General features: G+C 44.4%; 1 protein-coding gene across 1 annotated transcript in view; it reads right to left on the bottom strand.

The window, feature by feature from the left end:
* NUP54 (nucleoporin 54) overlaps positions 1–23,057 on the bottom strand; it is an 83,318-nt gene that overhangs the window by 40,340 nt on the left and 19,921 nt on the right. The window contains exons 3-6 of the mRNA XM_068233292.1: positions 17,892–17,981; positions 9,471–9,614; positions 8,710–8,939; positions 6,334–6,521 (exon numbers count right to left, since the gene is read on the bottom strand). Of these exons, the coding sequence (XP_068089393.1) occupies positions 6,334–6,521; positions 8,710–8,939; positions 9,471–9,614; positions 17,892–17,981 (652 nt within the window). The remainder of the gene's footprint in view (positions 1–6,333; positions 6,522–8,709; positions 8,940–9,470; positions 9,615–17,891; positions 17,982–23,057) is intronic.

The following is a 23,057-nucleotide window of genomic DNA, read 5'->3' as shown; positions in this document are numbered from 1 at the left end:
CGTGTGTGTGTGTGTACGTGTGTGTGTGTGTACGTGTGTGTGTGTGTACGTGTGTGTGTGTGTACGTGTGTGTGTGTGTACGTGTGTGTGTGTGTACGTGTGTGTGTGTACGTGTGTGTGTGTGTGTACGTGTGTGTGTGTGTGTGTGTGTGTACGTGTGTGTGTGTACGTGTGTGTGTACGTGTGTGTGTGTGTGTTCTCGATTGAGCGATGTGATTTTATAAAAATCCTCCGTAGCATTAAATCAGCAAGTGCTTTTAAAATAACCAGCACTTAAAGGACATCCGAGGCGAAAATAGACTAACGAGATATACAATTGTATCTATCATCCTAAAAATGACTTTTTAATTATCCCAGTTTTATTTTATATTTACAGACTAACCAGCAAGCTCATGGTGACCCAGAACTCATTGGAGTGTGTAAGGGACTACAATGGTCCTAAAAGCCCCCTTACTAAGATGTTAAGAAAAACAAAAAATTGCTTTCCTAAAACAGAAAGAATTTGCGATAATTCAGGTTGGAGTGAGCTGGAGATGTCTCCCAGAGCACCACTGCTGAATATATGCAAATTAACCATTGTACCCTTAGAAGCTAAACACACCTCCAGAACCGCTGGAATGCAATGATGTGTCAGCTTGTTAAATTGTACAGAGCCATAATAATCCAACATGCATACAGACTGTTTCGGATTGTTTGATCCTCATCAGTGCATGGCATGGATTAATTTGGCTCTATGGAGTAGGGCTTGTAAACCGAGAGGTACAGACTAACCAGCAAGCTCATGGTGACCCAGAACTCATTGGAGTGTGTAAGGGACTACAATGGTCCTAAAAGCCCCCTTACTAAGATGTTAAGAAAAACAAAAAATTGCTTTCCTAAAACAGAAAGAATTTGCGATAATTCAGGTTGGAGTGAGCTTGAGATGTCTCCCAGAGCACCACTGCTGAATATATGCAAATTAACCATTATTTTATATTTAAATCTACTTTTTAAGTATTTACTGTTTCATAACCTCTTCTCAATGACATATTCATTGAATTATGCCAGAGCTAAAATATGAACTATTGAATCTTTTTATTGTTTTCCTGCTCTCAGAAGCCATTTACTGCCAGGAAAGTGTTTTTTGGGTATAATTCCTTATTCAGGAGGGTTACGCTATAGCCCGAACAAGTCCTGACCCAAACACAAACTGGTGAGACACTTGACTGGCAGCGCTGCCAACTGTGCATACAAGGCTTGCTTTGGCTGCTTATGTCTGTGCATAGACCGGAACTAACAGCATTGTAATGTCGGCTTAACATCTAACTGACCACAGCAATTGTCTAAACCCCTCTCCACCACTCTGAAGAAAATCCGGATTGTGTGGTACCGGTACCAGTGTGGATGTGATTGGGTGACAGTTTGCTGGGTCATGAGTGAGGAGCGCTCCACAGGCTGTTTTTAAGTGATTTTAATGTGTTCAGGGAACTTTTGCATTTTTGGAGAGTGTACTTATTAAAGGCATATAATTGAAATGGGAAACCCTAGAGCAGCTGGTTTGAATTTTTCTTCCTTAGTACTGCTAACTTAAAAGCGGCTGCTCCTACGGTTGTAGTGAATGGGACCTGTATGTAGCTGGTGAGATGGACGGCTTTGTTTGGTGATAACTGTATGATAGTTCCTTTCGCACTGTCCCTCCCGGAGCTATTGAGAACCCTTTTTAGTACTCTCTCCAATCAGTATGGCCTATGCAATTCCTGAGGATATCCATCTTGATATTGAGGCAACTTTTAAAGTGAAAGAGCCCGTTGTGGAGGCAATCAGTTCAGACCAGGAAATTAAAAAGTTATGCAGACAGCATAGAAAATTAACACTGAAACATTTGAGGAGGAAGTGGAACATCTCTACACTAGAATCCTATAAGGAAGCTAGGGTTTTGCCATGGGGGATCCGCGAACGGATTATACCAGCTGAACATCTGCGAAATGACAGATTCCTCCCCAAGTGGAAGGTTGCTTCCATTACACATGGGTTTGTCATCTTAGGTTTAATCATTGAGGAGGAAATTATACAGCTACAGGAAATTAAGGATGCAGTGGCACTTAGTATTCAGGGCCTAGAACCCTTTAGAGATCATCCCCTGTTCATTAAACTCAATGACCTATTGAAGATTGAGGTAGAGAGGACGCAAAAAAGAATCAAAAAAGAGAAACAAACAAAATACCTAAAAGATATAGATGAGTGGAAAGAAGGAGAGTATTATCTGTATCTTCCAGGAAGACCACGCTCACGTTCTGAAAGTAGACCTAGGACCCCAAAAGGTGGCGGTGAAGAGAACCCTGAATCCCCTGAGTCAGAAACCTCGTCAAAATCTGTGGCTTTTTTAGGAGAAAGCGACGCAGAAAGCGACGACGAACTAAAAAGAAAGCGAGAGAAAGGAAAAAAGCGAGGCAGAAAGAAAAAGAGAGAGCAGCCTTTGAAGCCTATCTTGCGTGTGCAGCCCCCGAGACAAGGCAAGGGGAAAAGATAAAGATATCTCAGGATACATACACCGAACCTGGTGAGACAATGGTCTCAGTCCGGGAATCCAAAGGCGAGACCCTGAATATCATTAATTTGTCTGATTTTCCCCTTGGCCCGGACCACATTTCCCTCCTTGCTCGAGGTTTGTCGTTTTCACCCGTACAATGTGGGGATGAATTTTTGGTACAGAAGGACCTCCAGCTGTTTCTGAGGAAGGTACTATTAAGAGCCAATTATGGTGAACAGAGAGAGATGAATGTTGATATACTACCCTGTGATATTGATGGAAATCTAAATACTAGCGATAATGTCGCGGTAGAAGGGTGGAATTTGGCGGATCGAGAGGCTTTGAGAAACCTTGAGACCCTACAGGATCAGGCTGAGGAGGGAACTGAACGTACAGTGGAGTTTGGTGTGGGGGGGGAGGGTGGTTTGATCCGGTACACGAAGTATCGGGGGAAATCGAAATACATGCCCTCCATACAGTCCAATCCCACTACAAAGATTTTTCATGAACTTGTGTCAAGGGATTTAAAAGCTATTGTCTGGGACCGACCGGGTCGGGACAACCTTACTAGACAAGAGAGAGTCGCCCTTGAGGAGTTAAAGCAAGCTGATGAGGTGATAATTCGGGCGAGTGACAAGGGGGGAAATGTGGTCTTATGGTCAAGGGAACTGTACATGAGTGAGGCGGAAAGACAGCTCTCGGATACAAATACGTATCAACGGCTGCGCGGGAGTCCATATGCCAGAATTGCAAACGGTGTAAATGAATGGGTGGATGACGCAGGGGATGAGGGGGTCATAAACGCAGAGGAGAGGGATTTTTTGAAGGTTAACACATACACGATCCCGGTTTTATACTTGATCCCAAAAGTCCATAAAAATCTGAACAGGCCACCGGGAAGGCCGATCGTCAGTGCCATTGATGGTCCAACTGAGAGATTATCTAAATGGGTGGACGAGAAGGTCAAGGGTCTGGTGGCCTCATTACCCTCTTTTGTACAAGACTCGCGTGATGTTTTGCGCCTCTTGGATGGTCTGTCGGTTGGCCCTGATGATCTCCTTGTGGGAATCGACGTGGAGAGTCTCTACACGTCGATTCCCCATGGGGTAGGACTGGAGGCAATGGAGTTTTTTCTGTGTGATACCAGCCCAAACACCCCGGTACACAACGACTTTGTGGTGAGGGCAATGAAATTTATCCTTGAGCACAATTGTTTCCTGTTCGGAGATACCCATTATAGGCAGGTGCGCGGCACGTCGATGGGCGCGGCGTGCGCACCTGCCTATGCCTGTCTTCATCTGGGCAGATGGGAAAGATGCGATGTGTACCCGAGGCGCGACTTCGAGAAGTTTGTTCGACTGTGGCTGCGTTTCATTGATGATGTGCTGGTGGTGTGGAGGGGGAGTGAAGCTGAGTTGGAAATATTCATTGATCAGCTAAATATGAACCAGCGGAATATTCGCCTTACCTATGCGCATAGCACGACCGAGATTTCATTTCTCGATTTGCGTATAGTTAAGGATGATGAAGGATTGCGGACATCTACTTTCCGCAAGCCGACCGCTGGAAATACCCTCCTCCACGCCACCAGCCATCACCCACAGCATCTAAAAAACGGAATCCCAACGGGGCAGTTCTTGCGAATTCGCAGGAATTGCTCCAGGGAGATGGATTTTGCGAATGAGGCCCTGTCGATGTATGATAGGTTTCGCGATCGCGGTTACCGACATGAGACATTGTGCTCAAGTGCTGAGAGAGCATTACAGACTACTCGCAAGGATTTGTTGAGTTTAGGACAGGGAAGTAGGAAGAAAGATCAAAAACGTGAGAGTGGTCAAACGAGATATGTGTCCCCCTTTAATGCAAATTGGCATAAAATTTATGAAGTGCTACTTCGACACTGGTCGGTGTTGTCAGTTGACCCGCGGATTGGACCTATAGTGGGTAAAATCCCACGTATGGTTGCGCGACGCGCGCCCAATCTGCGGGATCGGCTGGTACACTCCGACATGGCCCCAAAAGAGACCTGGCTACAAAGCAGGATCCCAAATGGGATGCATAAGTGTGGTAGTTGCTCTGTGTGTTGCCATGTGGATGTGTGTAAATCTTTCAGTACCCCACAACTTACAAAAGAATGGGAGATTCGCAGCTTTATAAACTGTAACTCAGAATGGACAGTGTATGTTATCCAATGTCCATGCCCATTAGTATATGTGGGAATGACGACTAGAAAGCTAAAAACTCGCATTGGCGAACACTTAAGCAACATAAATTGCGGCGCAAAACCAAATGGTGAATATCGGAGTGCGATTGCGGAACACTTCTGCACGAAGCATAACGGGTCAACAAGGGGCCTGACCTTTAAGGGCATCTTCCGTTTGAGTGGAAATAGGAGAGGTGGAGACAGGGAGAAGGTTTTGTTGCAACAGGAATGCAGATGGATATATCTGCTGGACTCAGTGACACCTAATGGGTTAAACCAAGAGATCGAGTATTCATCGTTCCTTTAAGATGGGAGAGAGGGATGAATTATTCTTTCTGGGTACTTGAGAAGGAGAGAAGCATGGGACAGTGCAATAAAAAGCTGTAACTGCGACATGATGTATCTATATATGCTGTGCATACAAACAAATGGCTATATATTGCAATATTAATGAAAAGTGCCTGAGATGACTCACTAGGAAGTGCTGCAGACGTGATGGAATAGAGGCCGTCACTGAACTAGCCTCGGGATATCTCATTGAAGGGAAGGAGGCGGGTCTGAGCCCAAGAGGAAGTCGTGGTGGTTGGCATGACGATCGGGGCGGGACCAGAGGCAGGCATAAGCGTACTGCATATGTATAAAGGATTTCCTGGCCCCCCTGTCACTCATCCTGACGAAGCTCGCAGTGGGCGGGCGCAACGCGTCGATGGGCGGGGTCACGTCCCGTCCTGTGTACTGAGCACCTCACTCCAAGCTGACAAGTGCTGGGAGGACCGAGTGGACGCTGAATCGCCGCTCCCCGCTGTTTGACGCAGTGTGGTCGAGTGCTGCGAGGAAGAAACAGCAGTCTGGAGACTCAGCCGAGACCAAGAGCTGTGGGATTAGCACTGGGCGCCCAGGGACTGGTGAGACACTTGACTGGCAGCGCTGCCAACTGTGCATACAAGGCTTGCTTTGGCTGCTTATGTCTGTGCATAGACCGGAACTAACAGCATTGTAATGTCGGCTTAACATCTAACTGACCACAGCAATTGTCTAAACCCCTCTCCACCACTCTGAAGAAAATCCGGATTGTGTGGTACCGGTACCAGTGTGGATGTGATTGGGTGACAGTTTGCTGGGTCATGAGTGAGGAGCGCTCCACAGGCTGTTTTTAAGTGATTTTAATGTGTTCAGGGAACTTTTGCATTTTTGGAGAGTGTACTTAATAAAGGCATATAATTGAAATGGGAAACCCTAGAGCAGCTGGTTTGAATTTTTCTTCCCCAAACACAAACTGCCACTGACATACCTGATGTTTAACTCTTTCAAGCAGCGAAAGAAGAAAAACAAGGAACATACCATAGTTATTTGTGTGCTTGGCATTGTACATACACATGTCTATCTCATGTCACGTCACCTTGGTTGTCCTATAAAAAGCAGTGTGATCAACCAGCCCTTACTGCTTACTGGTCAACGCCCCCATTTGTTGTTACAGCAGTTGCTGAACAATGCATGCACTGAGTGTTCCTGTCACAGCACAGTCATTGTACAAATGACATTGTACAAGGCACGCAGAGGGCACCTCTTTCACAGCAGCATTCCTAATCATGGCATGCACACAATCTCCTCTGGTACTTACTGGTCATCAGGTACAGTTCTGACTCCCTCCACATTTACAGTGAGGGTCTGGTGACCGCCTAAGACTTTGTGCAGTGATTCCACCAACTGCTGCTGCTGAGCACGAATTTCAGGTTCTTTCTTATTAAACACCAACTCCACAAGACCATCTTCATCCTTGTTGTTGGGTATACAATTGTAGCCAATAGCCTGGTGAAAGATTACAGAAAATGGAAACATGGTCACCAATTAATATTTGTGAAATCTCAGGTCGTTGTACTTCAATATTACCTAATACTTTGAATAGCTGAATAAGTGTAGCTATAATGCTCCAAAAAACCTATGGCTGTCATTAATGAAAGCAGTGAAAGTAAACTGCCACCTGAAATGATTATGAACAATCAATTTCAGGTGACAAAGCCTCCTGTGTGCAAGTAGCGTTTCAAAGGTGTGTCTGGTTGGGACAGTTGGGCCATTACATTATTTCAAGACAAGACTTGTATTCTAATTCTTTTAATCAGCAACAACATTATTGATTTTGAGATGTTTTTCCTGATAAATAAGGCTATTAATAAAACTATATACAGTAAATATTTGTTTCATTTAAAAGGCATATTAAAGGAAAAGTGTCTAAAAAAATAGTATTTTAACAGATAACTACAGAATGCTTGAAGTAACAGCGTTAATTCATTATGTCATGGTAAAGAATGCCTGCAGTCCTGCTGATGCTTTTGGCTGCAGTAGTGTATGAATCACACCTGAAACAGGAATGTGCATGGCCAAACTTTAATCCCTGCTGCTGATATTCAGCCTCATTGTAAGTCAATAGCTGAAAGTATTAGGCAAGGTCCAAAATGGAGAGCTGTGTTGTCTGCAGAGGGTAAAAGTCGCACTGCACATTATTGTGAGTGTTGTGTTGCATACAGTCAATTAAAAGGTTGCTTCAGTACCACTACTATCATCATGTGCATTACAAGTTAACGCACTGCATGCACTGGGTTGGGATACTGCAGTCTGCTGGATTGCATGACACCGGATTGGATGCACTTTGGACGACGCATAAAGTTGTGGTGCAATTTTGTGCATTAACCACTTTACCCCCACGCGTACGGATTTCTCCGTCCCTTATTCCATCCTTTCACCACCAGGGACGGAGAAATCCGTACTTTCCGCGCTCCCGCTTGCTCTAGCGCGCACTCTCGCTCGTAAACACGCCGCCGGCCGCTCGAAAAGTTACTGTTGCCATCTTGTGGCCAAATAGTAAAAGTACACCCTAAAGCATTTTTCACATACAAATACATTAGTTTTACACAAAAAATTAACTCCTTTCCTCCCACACTCTACAATTTTTTTTTGTAATTAAAAAAATAAATAAAAAATTACAATAAAAAAAATACATAAATAGTTACCTTAGGGACTGAACTTTATAAATATTAATGTCAAGATGGTATAACACTGTTACTTTATAAACTATGGGCTTGTAATTAGGGATGGACGCAAAACTGAAAAAAATGCACCTTTATTTCCAAATAAAATATTGGCGCCAAACACTGTGATAGGGGCATGATTTAAACGGTTTTATAACCGGGACAAATGGGCAAATACATTTCATGGGTTTTAATTACAGTAGCATGCATTATTTAAAAACTATAATGGCCGAAAACTGAAAAATAATGAATTTTTTCCCACATTTTTCCTATTTTCCCATTAAAACATATTTAGAATAAAATAATTCTTGGCATAATGTCCCACCTAAAGAAAGCCTAATTGGTGGCGGAAAAAAACAAGATATAGTTCATTTAATTGTGATAAGTAATGATAAAGTTATAGACGAATTAATGGAAGGAGCGCTGAAAGGGGAAAATTGCTCTGGTGGTCAAGGGGTAAAACATCTCAGTTGGGAAGTGGTTAAAGCAAACCTGTGAGTAAACATAAAAAAACAAAACAAAACCAAAGACTACTACTGTACTGGAATCCAGATGACTTCGGGACCCCTCTCTGTCCTATTTTCAACCGCTCCCAGCTACAAATTTCTTTAAATTCAAAATCTGTTTATAGAATTTGATTGCATCTGGCAAGATGGCAGCGACCTCCAAGCTAGTTTGGGGGTGGTGGCCATCTTTCCAGAAGCAGTCAAATTTTATAAACTTATTTTAGATTAAAATGCCTCAGTTACATTGCATCGCAACGACCCATTGGGACCTAGAACCCACAATGTCCTGTCAAAATAGTACACGCCATCAGGTTACCTGTAGATAAAGCAATATGAAATACAAGCCAGCACAATTCACAACGAGCAGGGAAATTCAAGTGCCACCAGCTGTAATTTCTGTGTTTTGCCTATGTGACCACAAAATAAATAAATAATAAGATAAAGAAGAAGACGACTTGTACATACCTTAAATCTACAGAAAGGGTTTTCTTGAGTGAATTCAACAGGTGGTATGTTATTGCTGAAGTACCCTTTTCCTGTTCCCCACAGAGCCTGCAGCTGATTCCATTTTGCCAGGAGTGCATCTCTCTCGTCGCCTAGCAATGTTGGGGCAGAAAGGGCGCTTGCTGCATTGTACAGTTGATTTGATGGATTGGCATTTTGTGCAGGCTGTCCAAATAGGCCGCCTCCAAGTACTAGAAAATGGAGAACATTTTAGATGTACCGGTATAATAATAATAATTCCATTAATGCCCATCTCCAGAAATAAAAGAAATTATCTCCCCAGGAAGGATCCCTCAGGTCGCAAAACCAATTATGAAGTCTGCAACAAATATTTAAATCTCCTACCATATACTACTTGTTACTTTGAGTGATATGGAGGCTGCCATTATTTGTTTCCTTTAAACAATACCAGTTGCCTGGCAGCCCTGCTGGTCTATTTAGCTACAGTAGTGTCAGAAGTACACTAGAAACGAGCATGCCGCTAATCTGCTCAGTCCTGACAATACTGTCAAACACCTAATCTGCTGCATGCTTGTTTAGGGTCTATGGCTGAAAGTATTAGAGGCAAAAAATCAGCAGGACAGCCAGGCAACTGGTATTGCTTAAAATTAAATAATATGGCAGCCTCCACGTAACTCCCACTTCGGGTTCACTTTAAAACAAAAGCTTACAGAATAAGCAAAATCCCTGAAGAAATGCAACTCACTCCCAACACAACTCACCATTTTGCTGCTGCTGTTGAGGTTGGGTGTTGAAACCAGTTAAACCAAAACCAGTCGATAAACCAGCACCAAGACCTGTGTTTGTTCCTGTTGCTCCAAATGCCCCAAATCCAAATCCTTTGTTTTGTGTGTTTCCAAACAGACCTACAAACGAATCAAAATTGGTGGTCACACTTCAGATTTCCAATTCCAATTTTACTCATTGCAAGGGAAAGCCACTTATAACAAGCCACATTTAATCTGGCTGCTTTTCCCACACTGAGAGACACAGCTGCAAAGTAGTCCACCTGGCAAATTGCTTCTCCGCAAGATCCATTGAACAATGACAGCAGGCTGTACATAGCCATGCCAACTCCTCTTTATTACTACCCTGAAAATTATTGAAGGACAGCAGAACGTTCACAGCTATTCTACTTCTATAATCAAGTATGTGAAATTGTGCAATGCATTTTTGATTTAGTCCAGTTTGCTAGACGTTCTGCAGCTGGTCCTGTCCTGTGAAGAGGGGGCATCAGGCCCTCCTCATCTATAGGGCCTACTCCAGGCAAGGGGGCCTCTTTTCTCTACATAGGAAAGTATATGTCTGTGAAAAGAAGCTTCCCTCCATGCTGCCACAGTAGCCACTGTTGACAGCAGCAAATGGTTCCAGTCCTAGCGGGGCATGTGTGCTGTCCACTCTGCGCAACCCAGGAGATCATGCTCTTGAAGGGCTGTGTCCTGGGCATGCGCAGTTCGGAAAGATTGGTAATTAAGCATTTCCAGTATATGTTACCAGTTGTGGCTGTTACACACAGTGGTGCAGGAGCGCACACAAAGAGGGCAGGCAGAGTAGACCGAATGAGGGCTACTGAACCAAGGAGGGGATGCCAGCCACAAGGGGCCACCAAGTGACTGAGGACATGAAGAGTAAGCAAGCATCTGTAACTTTTACTTTAGGTTTATTTTTAGTCCAAGTTCATACTGCATATTGCGATGCTCATACAGCATATCGCAACGCTGACAGCTTGTGGCAGCATGTGCACGTTGCTGCGCAGGGTACATTGATGCTGGCCATTTAAAAATAGTGGGCACACCAACTTTGTTTAATAGTATAAGCATGATGGAGCAACTTGTGCAGTTTGTGCTTTCTCTATATTTGTTCGGTATGACCTCTTCCCTGCTGTAAGGAGTTTTTGTCGCAACCATACACAAGTTTCATGACCCTTATCAGGTTTATAAAGCTACACTGCACTGCAGTCTTCTTTCCCCCGGACAAACCGGTATTTAAATCAGTGGGTTATTTAATTAAAAAAAAAAAAAAAAAGAAAAAAAAAGAAGGTACTATTTATAAAGGTTTATTTCATGCTATATGCCACTTCAGGTACCCGTGAAATATGCTGGAAAGAGTGTAAAAATAAGGCATGTACATATTTAAATAAAATACTGCTAGTATCTAAACTATGAATGGCCCAATAACTGTAGGGTAACCCACAGGTATAGACCTAAAGGAATCAGTCAAATTTAATGCAAATCTAGTTTACTTACCTGAGGCTTTCTCTAGCCCCTCGCAGTTGTCTGTCCCACGGCGAGACACAGGTCGTCCTCTGCATCGTGCGGGGACCCCGGGCTGGCTCTCGCCGTGGGACAGACAGCTGCAACGGGCTGGAGAAAGCCTCAGGTAAGTTAAAGAGACTCTGTAACAAATTGTTTATCTTTATTTCTTCTATGCTATAAGTTCCTATGCCTTTTCTAATGTGGTCTGGCTTACTGCAGCTTTTCCTAATTGCACAGTAGCTGTGTTATCTCTGTTATATGATCTAATCTTCTCTCTATAGTCGGCACAGTCAGGCTGAGGCAGTCAGACTGGAATGTGCAGGGCTGCTTGTGATTAGCTAGAAGCTGTACACACCCCCTGCAGGCTCTGTGTGACTAACACACTCTGCTTAGCTGAGCCTATTAGAAGCTGGTTAGTTTGTTTGTAAACACTGCCTAAAACTGGCAATTACAAGCCAGGTTTGCAGCAGAGAATGGCAGAAACAGCACAGAGGGGACCAGGAGCACATAATGAATAGAATGGTATGCTTTTTATTGTAAGAATTTCAGAGTACAGATTCTCTTTAAGATTTGCACTAAATGTGACTGATGATTCCTTTAACCTTCCTGGCGGTAAGCCCGCCGCGCAGGAGGATAGCTCAGCTTTTGGTGGGGCGATTCGCCCCATTTAAAGTGCTGCGCGCGCAGCTAGCACAGCTTGATCGCCGCCGCTCTGCGGCGATCGGCCGCACGCAGCGGCGGAAGAGGGCCCCCGCCAGAGCCCTGCGCTGCCCGGACCAATGAGTTCCAGGCAGCGCTATGGGCTGGATCGGAGGCGTCTGACGTCAGCTGATGTCCATGACGTCATTCCGATCGTTGCTATGGCGACAGGAGAAGCCAGACAGGGGAACGCGTTATATACGCGTTCCCGTTTGCTATTGATGCTGGCGACTATCACACTAGAGCAGGGGGTCTCAAACTCGCGGCCCGCGGGCCATTTGCGGCCCTCGATACAATATTTTGTGGCCCTCGCCAGCAAAAGCTTCCTTATAGTTCGCTTCAGTGCTCCCAAGTAATCCGCCTCATCCCCGCCGCTAAACGAGGGCTGCAGAGCCCCCAAATCGCCCGGGGGGCAATCCGCCGGCATTTCCTGGAAGGGGCAGAGCTTTCAGCTTCAGCTCTGCCCCTCCTGACGTCAATCGCCGCACAGATCGCCACCTCTCCCCACTCCTCTCTGTGAAGGAAGAGTGAGAGGGGCGGGAAGAGACAGCGATGCGCCGGATTGTGAAATTCCTTATGCGGCCCAGCCTCATCCTGACTTTACCTCCTGCGGCCCCCAAGTAAATTGAGTTTGAGACCCCTGCACTAGAGGGACACATGCGCCCTCTAGTGGTGTTTCATGTAGCTACCACTCTAGTAGCTTTACATCAGCGCTGTCCAACTGGCGGCCCGCCAGGCCACCTGCTGCGGCCCGCTCGTCTTCCTGGGATGCAGGCATGACTTGCGCTATGGGTACCATGCCTGCTCCCTCTTATTGTGGCCTCTCCTGTGTCCCCGCTGGCCTCTCCTGTGTCCCCGCTGCCGCTGCTGCCCCACAGCTCAGACCTCAGAAAGCGGCGACTGAGGTAAACAGAGTGCGCATGGTACCCGCACGGAGTACGTCACATGCGGAAGTAACATCATTAGTCACTCCCGCATGTGACGTTCTGCCGCGCGGGTGTCATGCGCGCGCTCTGCTTGCTTCTTCAGTCGCCGCGATCTGTGAGGTCTAAGCTGTGGGGCAGCAGCAGCGGGGACACAGGTGAGGCCAGCGGGGACACAGGAGAGAGAGGTAACGGGCTCGCTAACTGGTGGGGGCACCTGTCACTAGCTGGGGGGGCACCTGTCTATCTAGCTGGGGGGGGGACACCTGTCACTAGCTGGGGGGGCACCTGTCACTATATAGCTGGGGGGGGGCACCTGTCACTATCTAGCTGGGGGGGGGGGGCACCTGTCACTATCTAGCTGGGGGGGGGGGCACCTGTCACTATCTAGCTGGGGGGGGGCACCTGTCACTATCTAGCTGGGGGGGGGCACCTGTCACTATCTAGCTGGGGGGGGGGCACCTGTCACTATCTAGCTGGGGGGGCACCTGTCACTATCTAACTGGGGGGGCACCTGTCACTAGCTGGGGGGGCACCTGTCTCTCTAGCTGGGGGGGGGGACCTGTCACTATCTAGCTGGGGGAGACACCTGTCACTATCTAGCTGGGGGAGACACCTGTCACTATCTAGCTGGGGGGGACACCTGTCACTATCTAGCTGGGGGGGACACCTGTCACTATCTAGCTGGGGGGGGACACCTGTCACTATCTAGCTGGGTGGGACACCTGTCACTATCTAGCTGGGTGGGACACCTGTCACTATCTAGCTGGGTGGGACACCTGTCACTATCTAGCTGGGTGGGACACCTGTCACTATCTAGCTGGGTGGGACACCTGTCACTATCTAGCTGGGTGGGACACCTGTCACTATCTAGCTGGGTGGGACACCTGTCACTATCTAGCTGGGTGGGACACCTGTCACTATCTAGCTGGGTGGGACACCTGTCACTATCTAGCTGGGTGGGACACCTGTCACTATCTAGCTGGGTGGGACACCTGTCACTATCTAGCTGGGTGGGACACCTGTCACTATCTAGCTGGGGGAAACACCTGTCACTATAGCTGGGGGGACACCTGTCACTATAGCTGGGGGGACACCTGTCACTAGCTGGGGGGGCACCTGTCACTAGCTGGGGGAGGCACCTGTCACTATCTAGCTGGGGGGACACCTGTCACTATCTAGCTGGGGGGACACCTGTCACTATCTAGCTGGGGGGGGGGACAGACACCTGTCACTACCTCAACTGGGGGGGCACCTGTCACTACCTCACCCGGCCACAGCATCACCGGCAGCCCGGCCACAGCAGCACCGCAAGGCATTTCAGCCCACACATCATCCCCAATCCGGCCCAAAACACTATTGCCAGGCACAGCAGCCAGTAGAGGAGAATTTAGAAGCCAGGTGAGAGGGGTCTACCATATTAAAGGGGCATTCTGCTTATTTATGTGAAATGCTGTCTATTTATGTGCCCCATGACTGCTGAATTTGTCATGTTGGGGGCCTCAAGATTGCTGAATGTGTCTTGTTGGGGGGCCTCATGATTTTTTGGGGGCCTCATGATTGCTAAATTTGTCTTGTTGGGGGCATCATGATTGCTGAATGTGTGTTGTTGGGGGCCTCATGATTGCTGAATTTGTCTTGTTGGTGGTCACATGATTGCGAACTGCGAGAATGGAAAAGGTAAATCGTTATCATGAAACAATAGCGTTAAACCTACTTTTTTAGCTTTTTAAAACGGAAAATAAAACTGGGAGGTTCTAAAAAAAACCCCACATTTTTCAGGAGTAGGATGGATGAAATTGTTTATCTTCACAGTTTATTTTCAACTTGGATTTTCCATAATGTTCATGTATGAGTTAAAACGTTTGTATGTAGTTTAAATTGCTGTTGCCACTTTGCGATAGAGAAGTGACTTTTGGGTTGCAGTTTGGACACTCGGCCTCCAAAAGGTTCCCCACCACTGTCCTAATCTAATGTCCCACATTGCTAAATTCATGTCAATTTGTCTCCACCCGTGGCCATACCCGCATTCTGGTCCATGGCCACACCCATTTTTCGGCTACGCGCGCCGCTCTGCACGCAACGGAACCCCCGTGGTTTTACTTCCCCGACATCTTAAATTGCATTTTGTGGTAAGTGTTGCCAATCTAATTGTCCTTTAATTGCATTTTTTTCCTGGGGGAGGGGGGCTGCGACTCTAGCAAGAACCTTCGGCCCTCCACCATGGGGTCTGAAAAAAAAATGGCCCTCCATGCCCATGAAGTTGGACAGCACTGCTTTACATGAAACAAACAAAAAATTTTTTTTAAAAAAAACAAAAAAACGGATTTCTGCCTATTTGGCAGCAAAAAAAAAAAATCAGCCGCCAGGAGGGTTAACCCATTCAGGTTCCGTGGTTTTCACGTGAGAAATGTTCACCTCCCATTCATTAGCCTATAACTTTATCACTACTTATCACAATGAACTGATCTATATCTTGTTTTTTCCGCCACCAATTAGGCTTTCTTTGGGGGGTACATTTTGCTAAGAGCCACTTTACTGTAAACGCATTTTAACAGGAAGAATAAGAAAAAAAATGGAAAAATTCATTTCTCAGTTTTCAGCCATTATAGTTTTAAAATAATACATGCCTCCATAATTAAAACTCACGTATTGTATTTGCCCATATGTCCCGGTTATTACACCGTTAAAATTATGTCCCTATCACAATGTATGGCGACAATATTTTATTTGGAAATAAAGGTGCATTTTTTCCATTTTGCATCTATCACTATTAACAAGTTTAAAATAAAAAAAAATAGAAATATTTCATCTTTACATTGATATTTAAAAAGTTTAGACCCTTAGGTAAATATTTACATTTTTTTTTTTTAATTGTAATGGTTTTTTTTTATTTTTTTATAGTAAACATTCTATTTGGGTAGTTTTGGGAGGGTGGGGGGTAAACAATAGATTTATAATGTAAATGTGTGTTCATTTTAATTTATTTTTATTTTCAGTTGTAGTATTACTTTTTGGCCACAAGATGGCGGCCATGAGTTTGCTTACATGACGTCACTCTAAGCGTAACACACGCTTAGAGTGGCGCATTGGGGAGGGAACGGCCAGAAAAGGCGCAGCTTCCGAGAGAAGCTGTCGCTTTTTCAGCGGGGGAGAGGAATCAGTGATCGGGCACCATAGCCCGATACATTGATTCCCTGGCCACCGAATCCGCGTCCGGGAATGCGCGTGCACGATCGGCCGCAGGGGCGCGTGGTAGCGCACATGGTTCCTGGACGTAGTTTCTACGTCCAGGAACCAAAATAGGTTAAACTACGTACACACACGATGAAAGTCAGCCGAGGTGCCAGCTCCTATATAATATAGGTAACCAACTATGGAGAATACTAACTCAGTGAAGCGTTAGTTCTCCTCAGATCGGTCAGATGGGTTCTTAACCAGTCATACCAACAATATATATTTTTAGTATCACATATATCCCCAATGAAATAATGAGTCTCAGACCAAGAACACCTTTTGTCTTAAAATAAATGTATTCTTGTAATAATAAACATAGAATATACAAAGATCACATAGAACAGGGTTATTATAAAAAAGGCAATAGTAAAAATATCTAGCAACATTTCTCAGCCATCAGGAGTACATAAATTAAAAAGAGTTACGTACCACCTCCCTTACAGCATATCTCGGCAATGTCTTATCTGAACAGAGCCTTGACCTATATTTATAGGGGACATCGTACCTAAACCAAGTTTCACTCACGTGAGTTCCACAGTCGTCACAAGAGACAGACATGTGAGGGGGAGTTGGCCTTGGATGGGGCCAACTTGAAATTTATGACTCCAGGGTTTAAGCACAGTTGAATGGGTCACTTAAAGTTCATTCTTAGTAGGTGAGAGTTGAATTCACAGAGTTCACCTAGAGTTTGAGCTTACTGGGTGAAGGTTCACCAACAGTTTAGCTTACTAGGTGAGAGGGTATCTATAGTTCATAAGCAGTTCATACGGTTATTATAATTCACAGCACACCAGATATAATAGGATTATTAAACACACACTGCACATGATATAATAATGCAAACAGTTACATTAGTCATATACCATAAGATATGCATATATGTTTCTCTAATTATAGTGCTTACACTATTTCAGTTTACCTAATGACAACCTGATAATAAAGATTAAATATGTTTGACAGAGGCCTAAAACGACTGCCTCAGCCAATAATCAGGTGTGTACAGTAAACCCTTAAAGAAAACCTGAACTGAAATTTAAAAGTCAAAATAAGCATACACAAGTCATACTTACCTTCCATGTAGTCTACTCAGTGGCTTTCTCCTGTCCCGCGTCCTGTTTGTTCACTGTGATCAAGGGAATTTTCCGTCCTCCATTTTGAAAATGGCTATTACCCATAACAGCTTTCTGGTCAGCACACAGTTAAAGTGAACCTAAAGCCAGTTAAAAAAAATGAGATTAACTCACCTGGGGCTTCCCTCAGCCCCCTGCAGCCGATCGGTGCCCTCGCAGCTACGCTCCGATGCCTCTGGACCCGCCGGCGACGACTTCCGGCTGCGCCGTCACCGGCCGGCAGGCATGGGAACGCGAGCGATTCTCCGCGTTCCAAGCCTGTATATCGCCCCCTATGCTGCTATTGCGGCCAGGAGGTCGCAATAGCAGCATAGGGGGCGATATACAGGCTGGGAACGCGAACAATCACTCCCGTTCCCATGCCTGTCGGCCGGTGATGGCCGAACCGGAAGTGTTCGCCGGCGGGTCCAGAGGCATCGGAGCGGAGCTGCGAGGGCACCGATCGGCTGCAGGGGGCTGAGGGAAGCCCCAGGTGAGTTAATCTCATTTTTTTTTAACTGGCTTTAGGTTCACTTTAAACTGTAACATCGCCCACTTGAGCCATAGGGAAACATGGACATTACCTGGTGCATCAGTTTTCCTCTCAGCTATAACTGACAGCAACTGATATTTTACTGACAGAAACTGATATATTTCAGATCTGACAAAATATTGTCAGAACTGGAAGGGATCATTGTCAGAAGAAAATGGCGAGCTTCTGAGAGGAACTGATGGCAAGGTAACTCTGTAATGTTCATTTGAAGTTACTTCGTGTCTTTATTTTTAAATATTTTTACTCAGTACAGGTTCTCTTTAAGGACCAGGGACTACTGGTACGAAAGACTGGGCCTGCTGATGTCCTGTCGCACGGATCAGCCGCTACCACTGATGTGCAATTCAAGTAATCACTCTTTTCTTACCAGTTGTGCCAGTGTTAGTTGGTGCAGAGAAGCTAAATCCTGAGCCAGGAGCTGTTGTAGTAGTTGTGGTTCCAAAGCCGCCAAACCCACCTAATCATAAAGGAAATTGAAAACAATGAACAACGGCACTTTTAGCTGTAATAGGTTTTCTGAAATAAATTTAGAAGGTTTTCACACAAAACATAGAAAGTGCACGTAGACAGATTGGGAGCAATAAAAACAGGATATATTTATAACATACATCAAGAAAGGGTTTACTGATGTTTAAAACAAGATGCAATACAATAATAAAGTGTCATGCACATACACATTTTCAAATATGCTGCAGACAAGCCAAGGGTGACCTTTTTTAACACCTAGGGTAACAAGCCCATATCTGGAACAGGCGGCTTGTTTCCAACGTAGTACTGTATCTATTTGCGGCCCATTTTCTTAGTCCTGACTGAAATGATGAATGGAAAACTAATCAATCCTGTACAACGTAACACTGGTCTCTCAATACTTGAATATATGCTTACAGAGAAATAAGAGATTTCCAATAAATACAACCCTAGGTCTCCACTCCCCCCCCCCCCAAAATAAAATTGAACCTCGCTATCTCGCAATGCATAAGGTTCACACCGCCTACACAGCAGCATAGCTATTGTTTTCAAATCCCTTTCCCAGTGCAAATAAAATTGCTTGGTAGCATGAAGCCTGAGGGTTGGAACACACTAGGCAGAATTGCATATGCGGTTTCCATAGCACATAGTGGAAAACGCATATGCAATTCTGCCTAGTGTGTTCCTACCCTGAACATTACAATAAAACTGCATTCACAGAGAAGCACTTTATTACTATATTTAACCATAAAGAAGTGGAAAGAACAGGTGAGATCGGCTTTTCAGAACTGTATATGTGTATAACCTGATAATAACTATGAAGTATTACATAGAGGATTCACAAGCAGACATACAAACAACGGCAGGGTAGCTACCAACAACCAATGTGGGATACTCATGGAATAAAGAACAACAGATTTAACAAAATACTTAGACATGAGCCCCTGTATGGCTTCAAAAACATACTATAACAAGAAAACAAATGCATGCAGCATGACATAACTATTCTCAATGATGGAGATTATAGGTTTTATGAAAACAAGTAAAAACAATGCTTATTAATAAAATAAATGAAAGCTAGCACTTCTTGGGTTTGATTTAAGGTTCTCCATAGGTGGTAAAGATTGGAGAACACAGGAGTATTTTGTTATGCCTGGTACACATCATGCAATTTCCCATTTTGCTACCTAGTAAATAATTCTTAAGGTGCCCATACACTCGTCAGATTGGCAGCAGATAGATAAGAAATGCATCTGATGATCTGATGTGTTTTTAGAACATTTTTTACCAGGATAGAATTCCAATGGATTTCAGTTTGAAATCTATTGAAATTCGATCTGATAGCATTTTTTTGCCATCAGATTTCCATCAAGACCAATGCAAAAAGATAAGCAATCTCATCAGATCGACCTAAATTTTCCACCCTGCCAGTTCGATGGAAATCTATCGAAATCGGCCATCGATTGGCCAACCGATTTGCAATCGATCGATCTGGATCGATCAGCTAGAAAATCGGCTGAGTGTATGGGCCCCTTTAAGGTACACATAGATTTGCAGCAGATTCGACCATCAGATAAGATTCCTGTCAGATGCTCGTCAGGTATCTGACACTAGGAACAGATTTCCAGTATGAAATCTATTGAAAATCCATTGAAATGCATTGCTGCACTATTCGGTCCAATGAAACGCTACGGGCCATCAATCTGCCGCCAGCAGCCAACCAACCTATATTTTCCATCCAAGCCGATCGACTAAATTGAACAAAATTGGTAAGAAATCAATCGGTCATGCTACCTGCTGCATCTATTTCTAGCCGATTCAATCAGAGCGGTGGAATCAGCCGTATATTGGTGGCAGAAATCGACCAGTGTATGGGTATCTTTAGATAACCTTAACATACAAGTCTAGGTTTCACTTTCTTTTGATAATATCGGTACATACATGAAAAATCTGCACCAGCTATCAGCAGGAGCTCTGAAGCACATTCCACACTATGGGAAGGCTCAAAAAGAAAGGAGTTTTCAACTCCATGTGCCACTGAGAAAATTTTCTTCACTCCCAAGAAGTAGCCAAGCCCCAAAAATCAAATACATTTTTAGATCTAGCAACTGTATGGCAGCCCCCCCCGACTGCCCACCCCATGCATCTGCTCCAATGAATATTCCTTCAACGTAAAAATCAAACATCCATCAAATTTTAAAACTTTTTCATTAGGCAAATTGCCCTCAATTCTGGTAGTGTTATCAAACAAAATTACCTCATGTGAGGTAATTTACCTCATGAGGTAATGACATTTACCAATTCTGGTACATTTTAGTCATGTTTTCCCTCATGAGGTAAATTATGAGGCAATTCATGAGGTAATTTGCATTAATTTTACTGAAAATAGCTATTCTCATGGAAATTAGGGGGCAGGTTAGCACATCCTTTATCGATCAGGTTAAGACCTGCCTGTACCTGGAGGTAAAGTCAATTTGAATGCATTTTGCAGTTTTGAGTGGAGTTCCTATTGCTGTTTGAGGCCTGGAACCCACTGCAAACCGCAAACGCTAAACGCAACCGCTAGCGTTTTGCCTGAGCGGTTTGCAAGCTGATTCATGCGAGTTTTCGGTCGCGTTTTGCAACAGTGTATTTTTTTCTTCAGCGGTTGTGTAGCGTTTTGCGTTTCGCGTTTTTATCCTGATTGGTCCTGTGAATAATTTTTAATTTTGTTACAGTGTGCTGAACCGCAAAACGCTAGCAGAACCGCTCAGTTTAGGTTTTGCTGAGCGTTTCTGCTAGCGTTTCAATACTTTGCATTGAAGCGCTAACGCTCCCAAAATGCTGCATGTCCTGCGTTTGCGTTTCTGAGAAACGCAAACGCTCCTGTGGAAGTTGCCCCATCCATTAACATTAGCCCAGCGTTTTGGCAAACTGCTAGCGTATCGCAGTGCTGCCAAAAGCGCTCCTGTGGGTTCCAGCCCTTAGTGTCATTCCTATTCAGGCTGTGTAATAGAAAAGAAAAGTAGAAATAAAACTTCAAATATTTACTGGATTTTTTTTTTCAATAAGGGATGCCTATAAATATACGTTTCATAAGTATAATCAATCTTCCAAAGATTTACTGTATGCATACCGCTGAAATACCTCAAGTTTTACCTCATGTTTGGAAATAGAGAAAAATCTTTCAGACTTGCTAAAAAAAAAAAAAAAAAAAAAAAAAATCATGAGGTATTTTACCTACAAAAAAAATATTTACCTCACATAGCTACCAGAATTGAGGCCATTTCATTACCTCATGAGGTAAATTACCTCACATGAGGTAATTTGTTTAATTTTCCTGGCGGGTTCGGGGTAAGCCGCGCAGGAGATTTTCTCAGGCCCTGCTGGGCCGATTTGCTTATTTTTTTTTTTTGCTGAACGCAGCTAGCACTTTGCTAGCTGCGTCAGCACACCGATTGCCGCCGGCCGAACTCGATCGCCGCTATCCGCTCCGCCCCCCCCCCAGACCCCGTGCGCTGCCTGGCCAATCAGTGCCACGCAGCACTGAGGGGTGGATCGGGACTCCCAAAGACGTCACGTCGTCGCTGACGTCATCCCGCCCCGTCGCCATGGCCTTCGGCTCGCTACATGATTTAAAAAAAAAAAAAAAAACTGATGCGCTGCCTCCTGGCGGAAAACATTAGACCGCCAGGAGGGTTAATAACCCTAGCAGAATTGTGGCTTTTTTTTTTTTTTTTAAATCAGATCTAAAGTATAATCTATTATTTTTACAAAAAATATTATTGCTATGGAGGGCCGCAGAGAAAGCAGCGCATGACAGAGCGACATTCGACGGGCAAGGAGAACAATGCACCCCAGGGTTTGCGCTAAAGTTCCTGCATGCCAGATGTTAGCTTTGGTCAGCCGCTGTACACATGCTAGGTGCATGCTAGATTCTCAACCGAGGCCGTCGCAATATCCGTTAAAACATTAAGACAGGGAGCATACTTATTTGATTCACATGCGTTTTGATGCAAAAACGTGCCCTGTCACTGGGCAATCATGTTATGTGCATACGGCCATGTTCCATTTGTGAATTTTTTACCGTGTTTAAAAAAATCAGTCGACCACCTGCTTTTTTTGCACATCGTGCGCTGTTCCAATATCAATGGATTTTCCCTACAATCCAAAAAACTGCAAACGCAAAAATGCAGCACGTAGCAAACAATGGCAAATTCACGAGGACAAGTGTGCTCTAAATGTTTTTCAACTAAAGTGCTAACCCATTTGCCTCATTTGAGGATGTAGAAACGGCTACTTGCAGGCCTTGTTCACACTGAGTTTTTTTTGCAATGCAGAAATACATTAGAACTCGAAGTTCATGTGAGTCAATGGACTTGTTCACAACGAACATGTTTTCCATTCATGGGGAAGGGGCAGAGACCCCCAAAACTTGCAGCAGGTCTAGCATTTTATATTAAAATTAATAAAATAAGGGTTTGAAAAGAAGTGCGGGACTCTTTGTACAAATGCACATTAAAACGGTTTACAATGTGAAGAAAGCCTTATTTACTTAGGATATGCCAGATAAGATGCCATTAGCTTTTTTGTTCCCACTGCAGCACAAAAGTAAAGGCGAGGGCACTTTTATTTTTGAATAGCTGGCTATTCTAATTGTGCTGGGAACACAATACGTTTTTGCGGTTGATTCTCCACTCGATTTTTTTTATCTTCAGCTCGTTTTTCTTATCTTTTTTCCATTCACTTCCATGAGAAATTGAGCGGAGAATTGGACATGACGAAATTTATCTATCGAAGGTATCTATCGGAACGATTCTTCAGCAAAACAAAATGTGTGTTCCCAGCATAATAAATCAGCTGTTCGGCCTGGTGCACACCAGAGGAGTTTTTCGGAGCGGTTTGAGTTTTTAAATCTGCTGCTAATGTTATCCTATGTGTCTGTGCACACTGGAGCAATGAGGTTATGAGGTTTTGTAAAAAACCCCATAGCATTACATTGGGAAGAGCTTTTGAAACCTCTAAAAGCTCTTCCCAATGTAATGCTATGGTTTTTTTTTACAAAACCTCATTGCTCCAGTGTGCA

The sequence above is a fragment of the Hyperolius riggenbachi genome, chromosome 1, assembly GCF_040937935.1.
Source record: "Hyperolius riggenbachi isolate aHypRig1 chromosome 1, aHypRig1.pri, whole genome shotgun sequence".
NCBI lineage: Eukaryota > Metazoa > Chordata > Amphibia > Anura > Hyperoliidae > Hyperolius > Hyperolius riggenbachi.
Note: the sequence above shows the minus strand (reverse complement) of the source record. Positions and strands in the feature narration are given on the sequence as shown.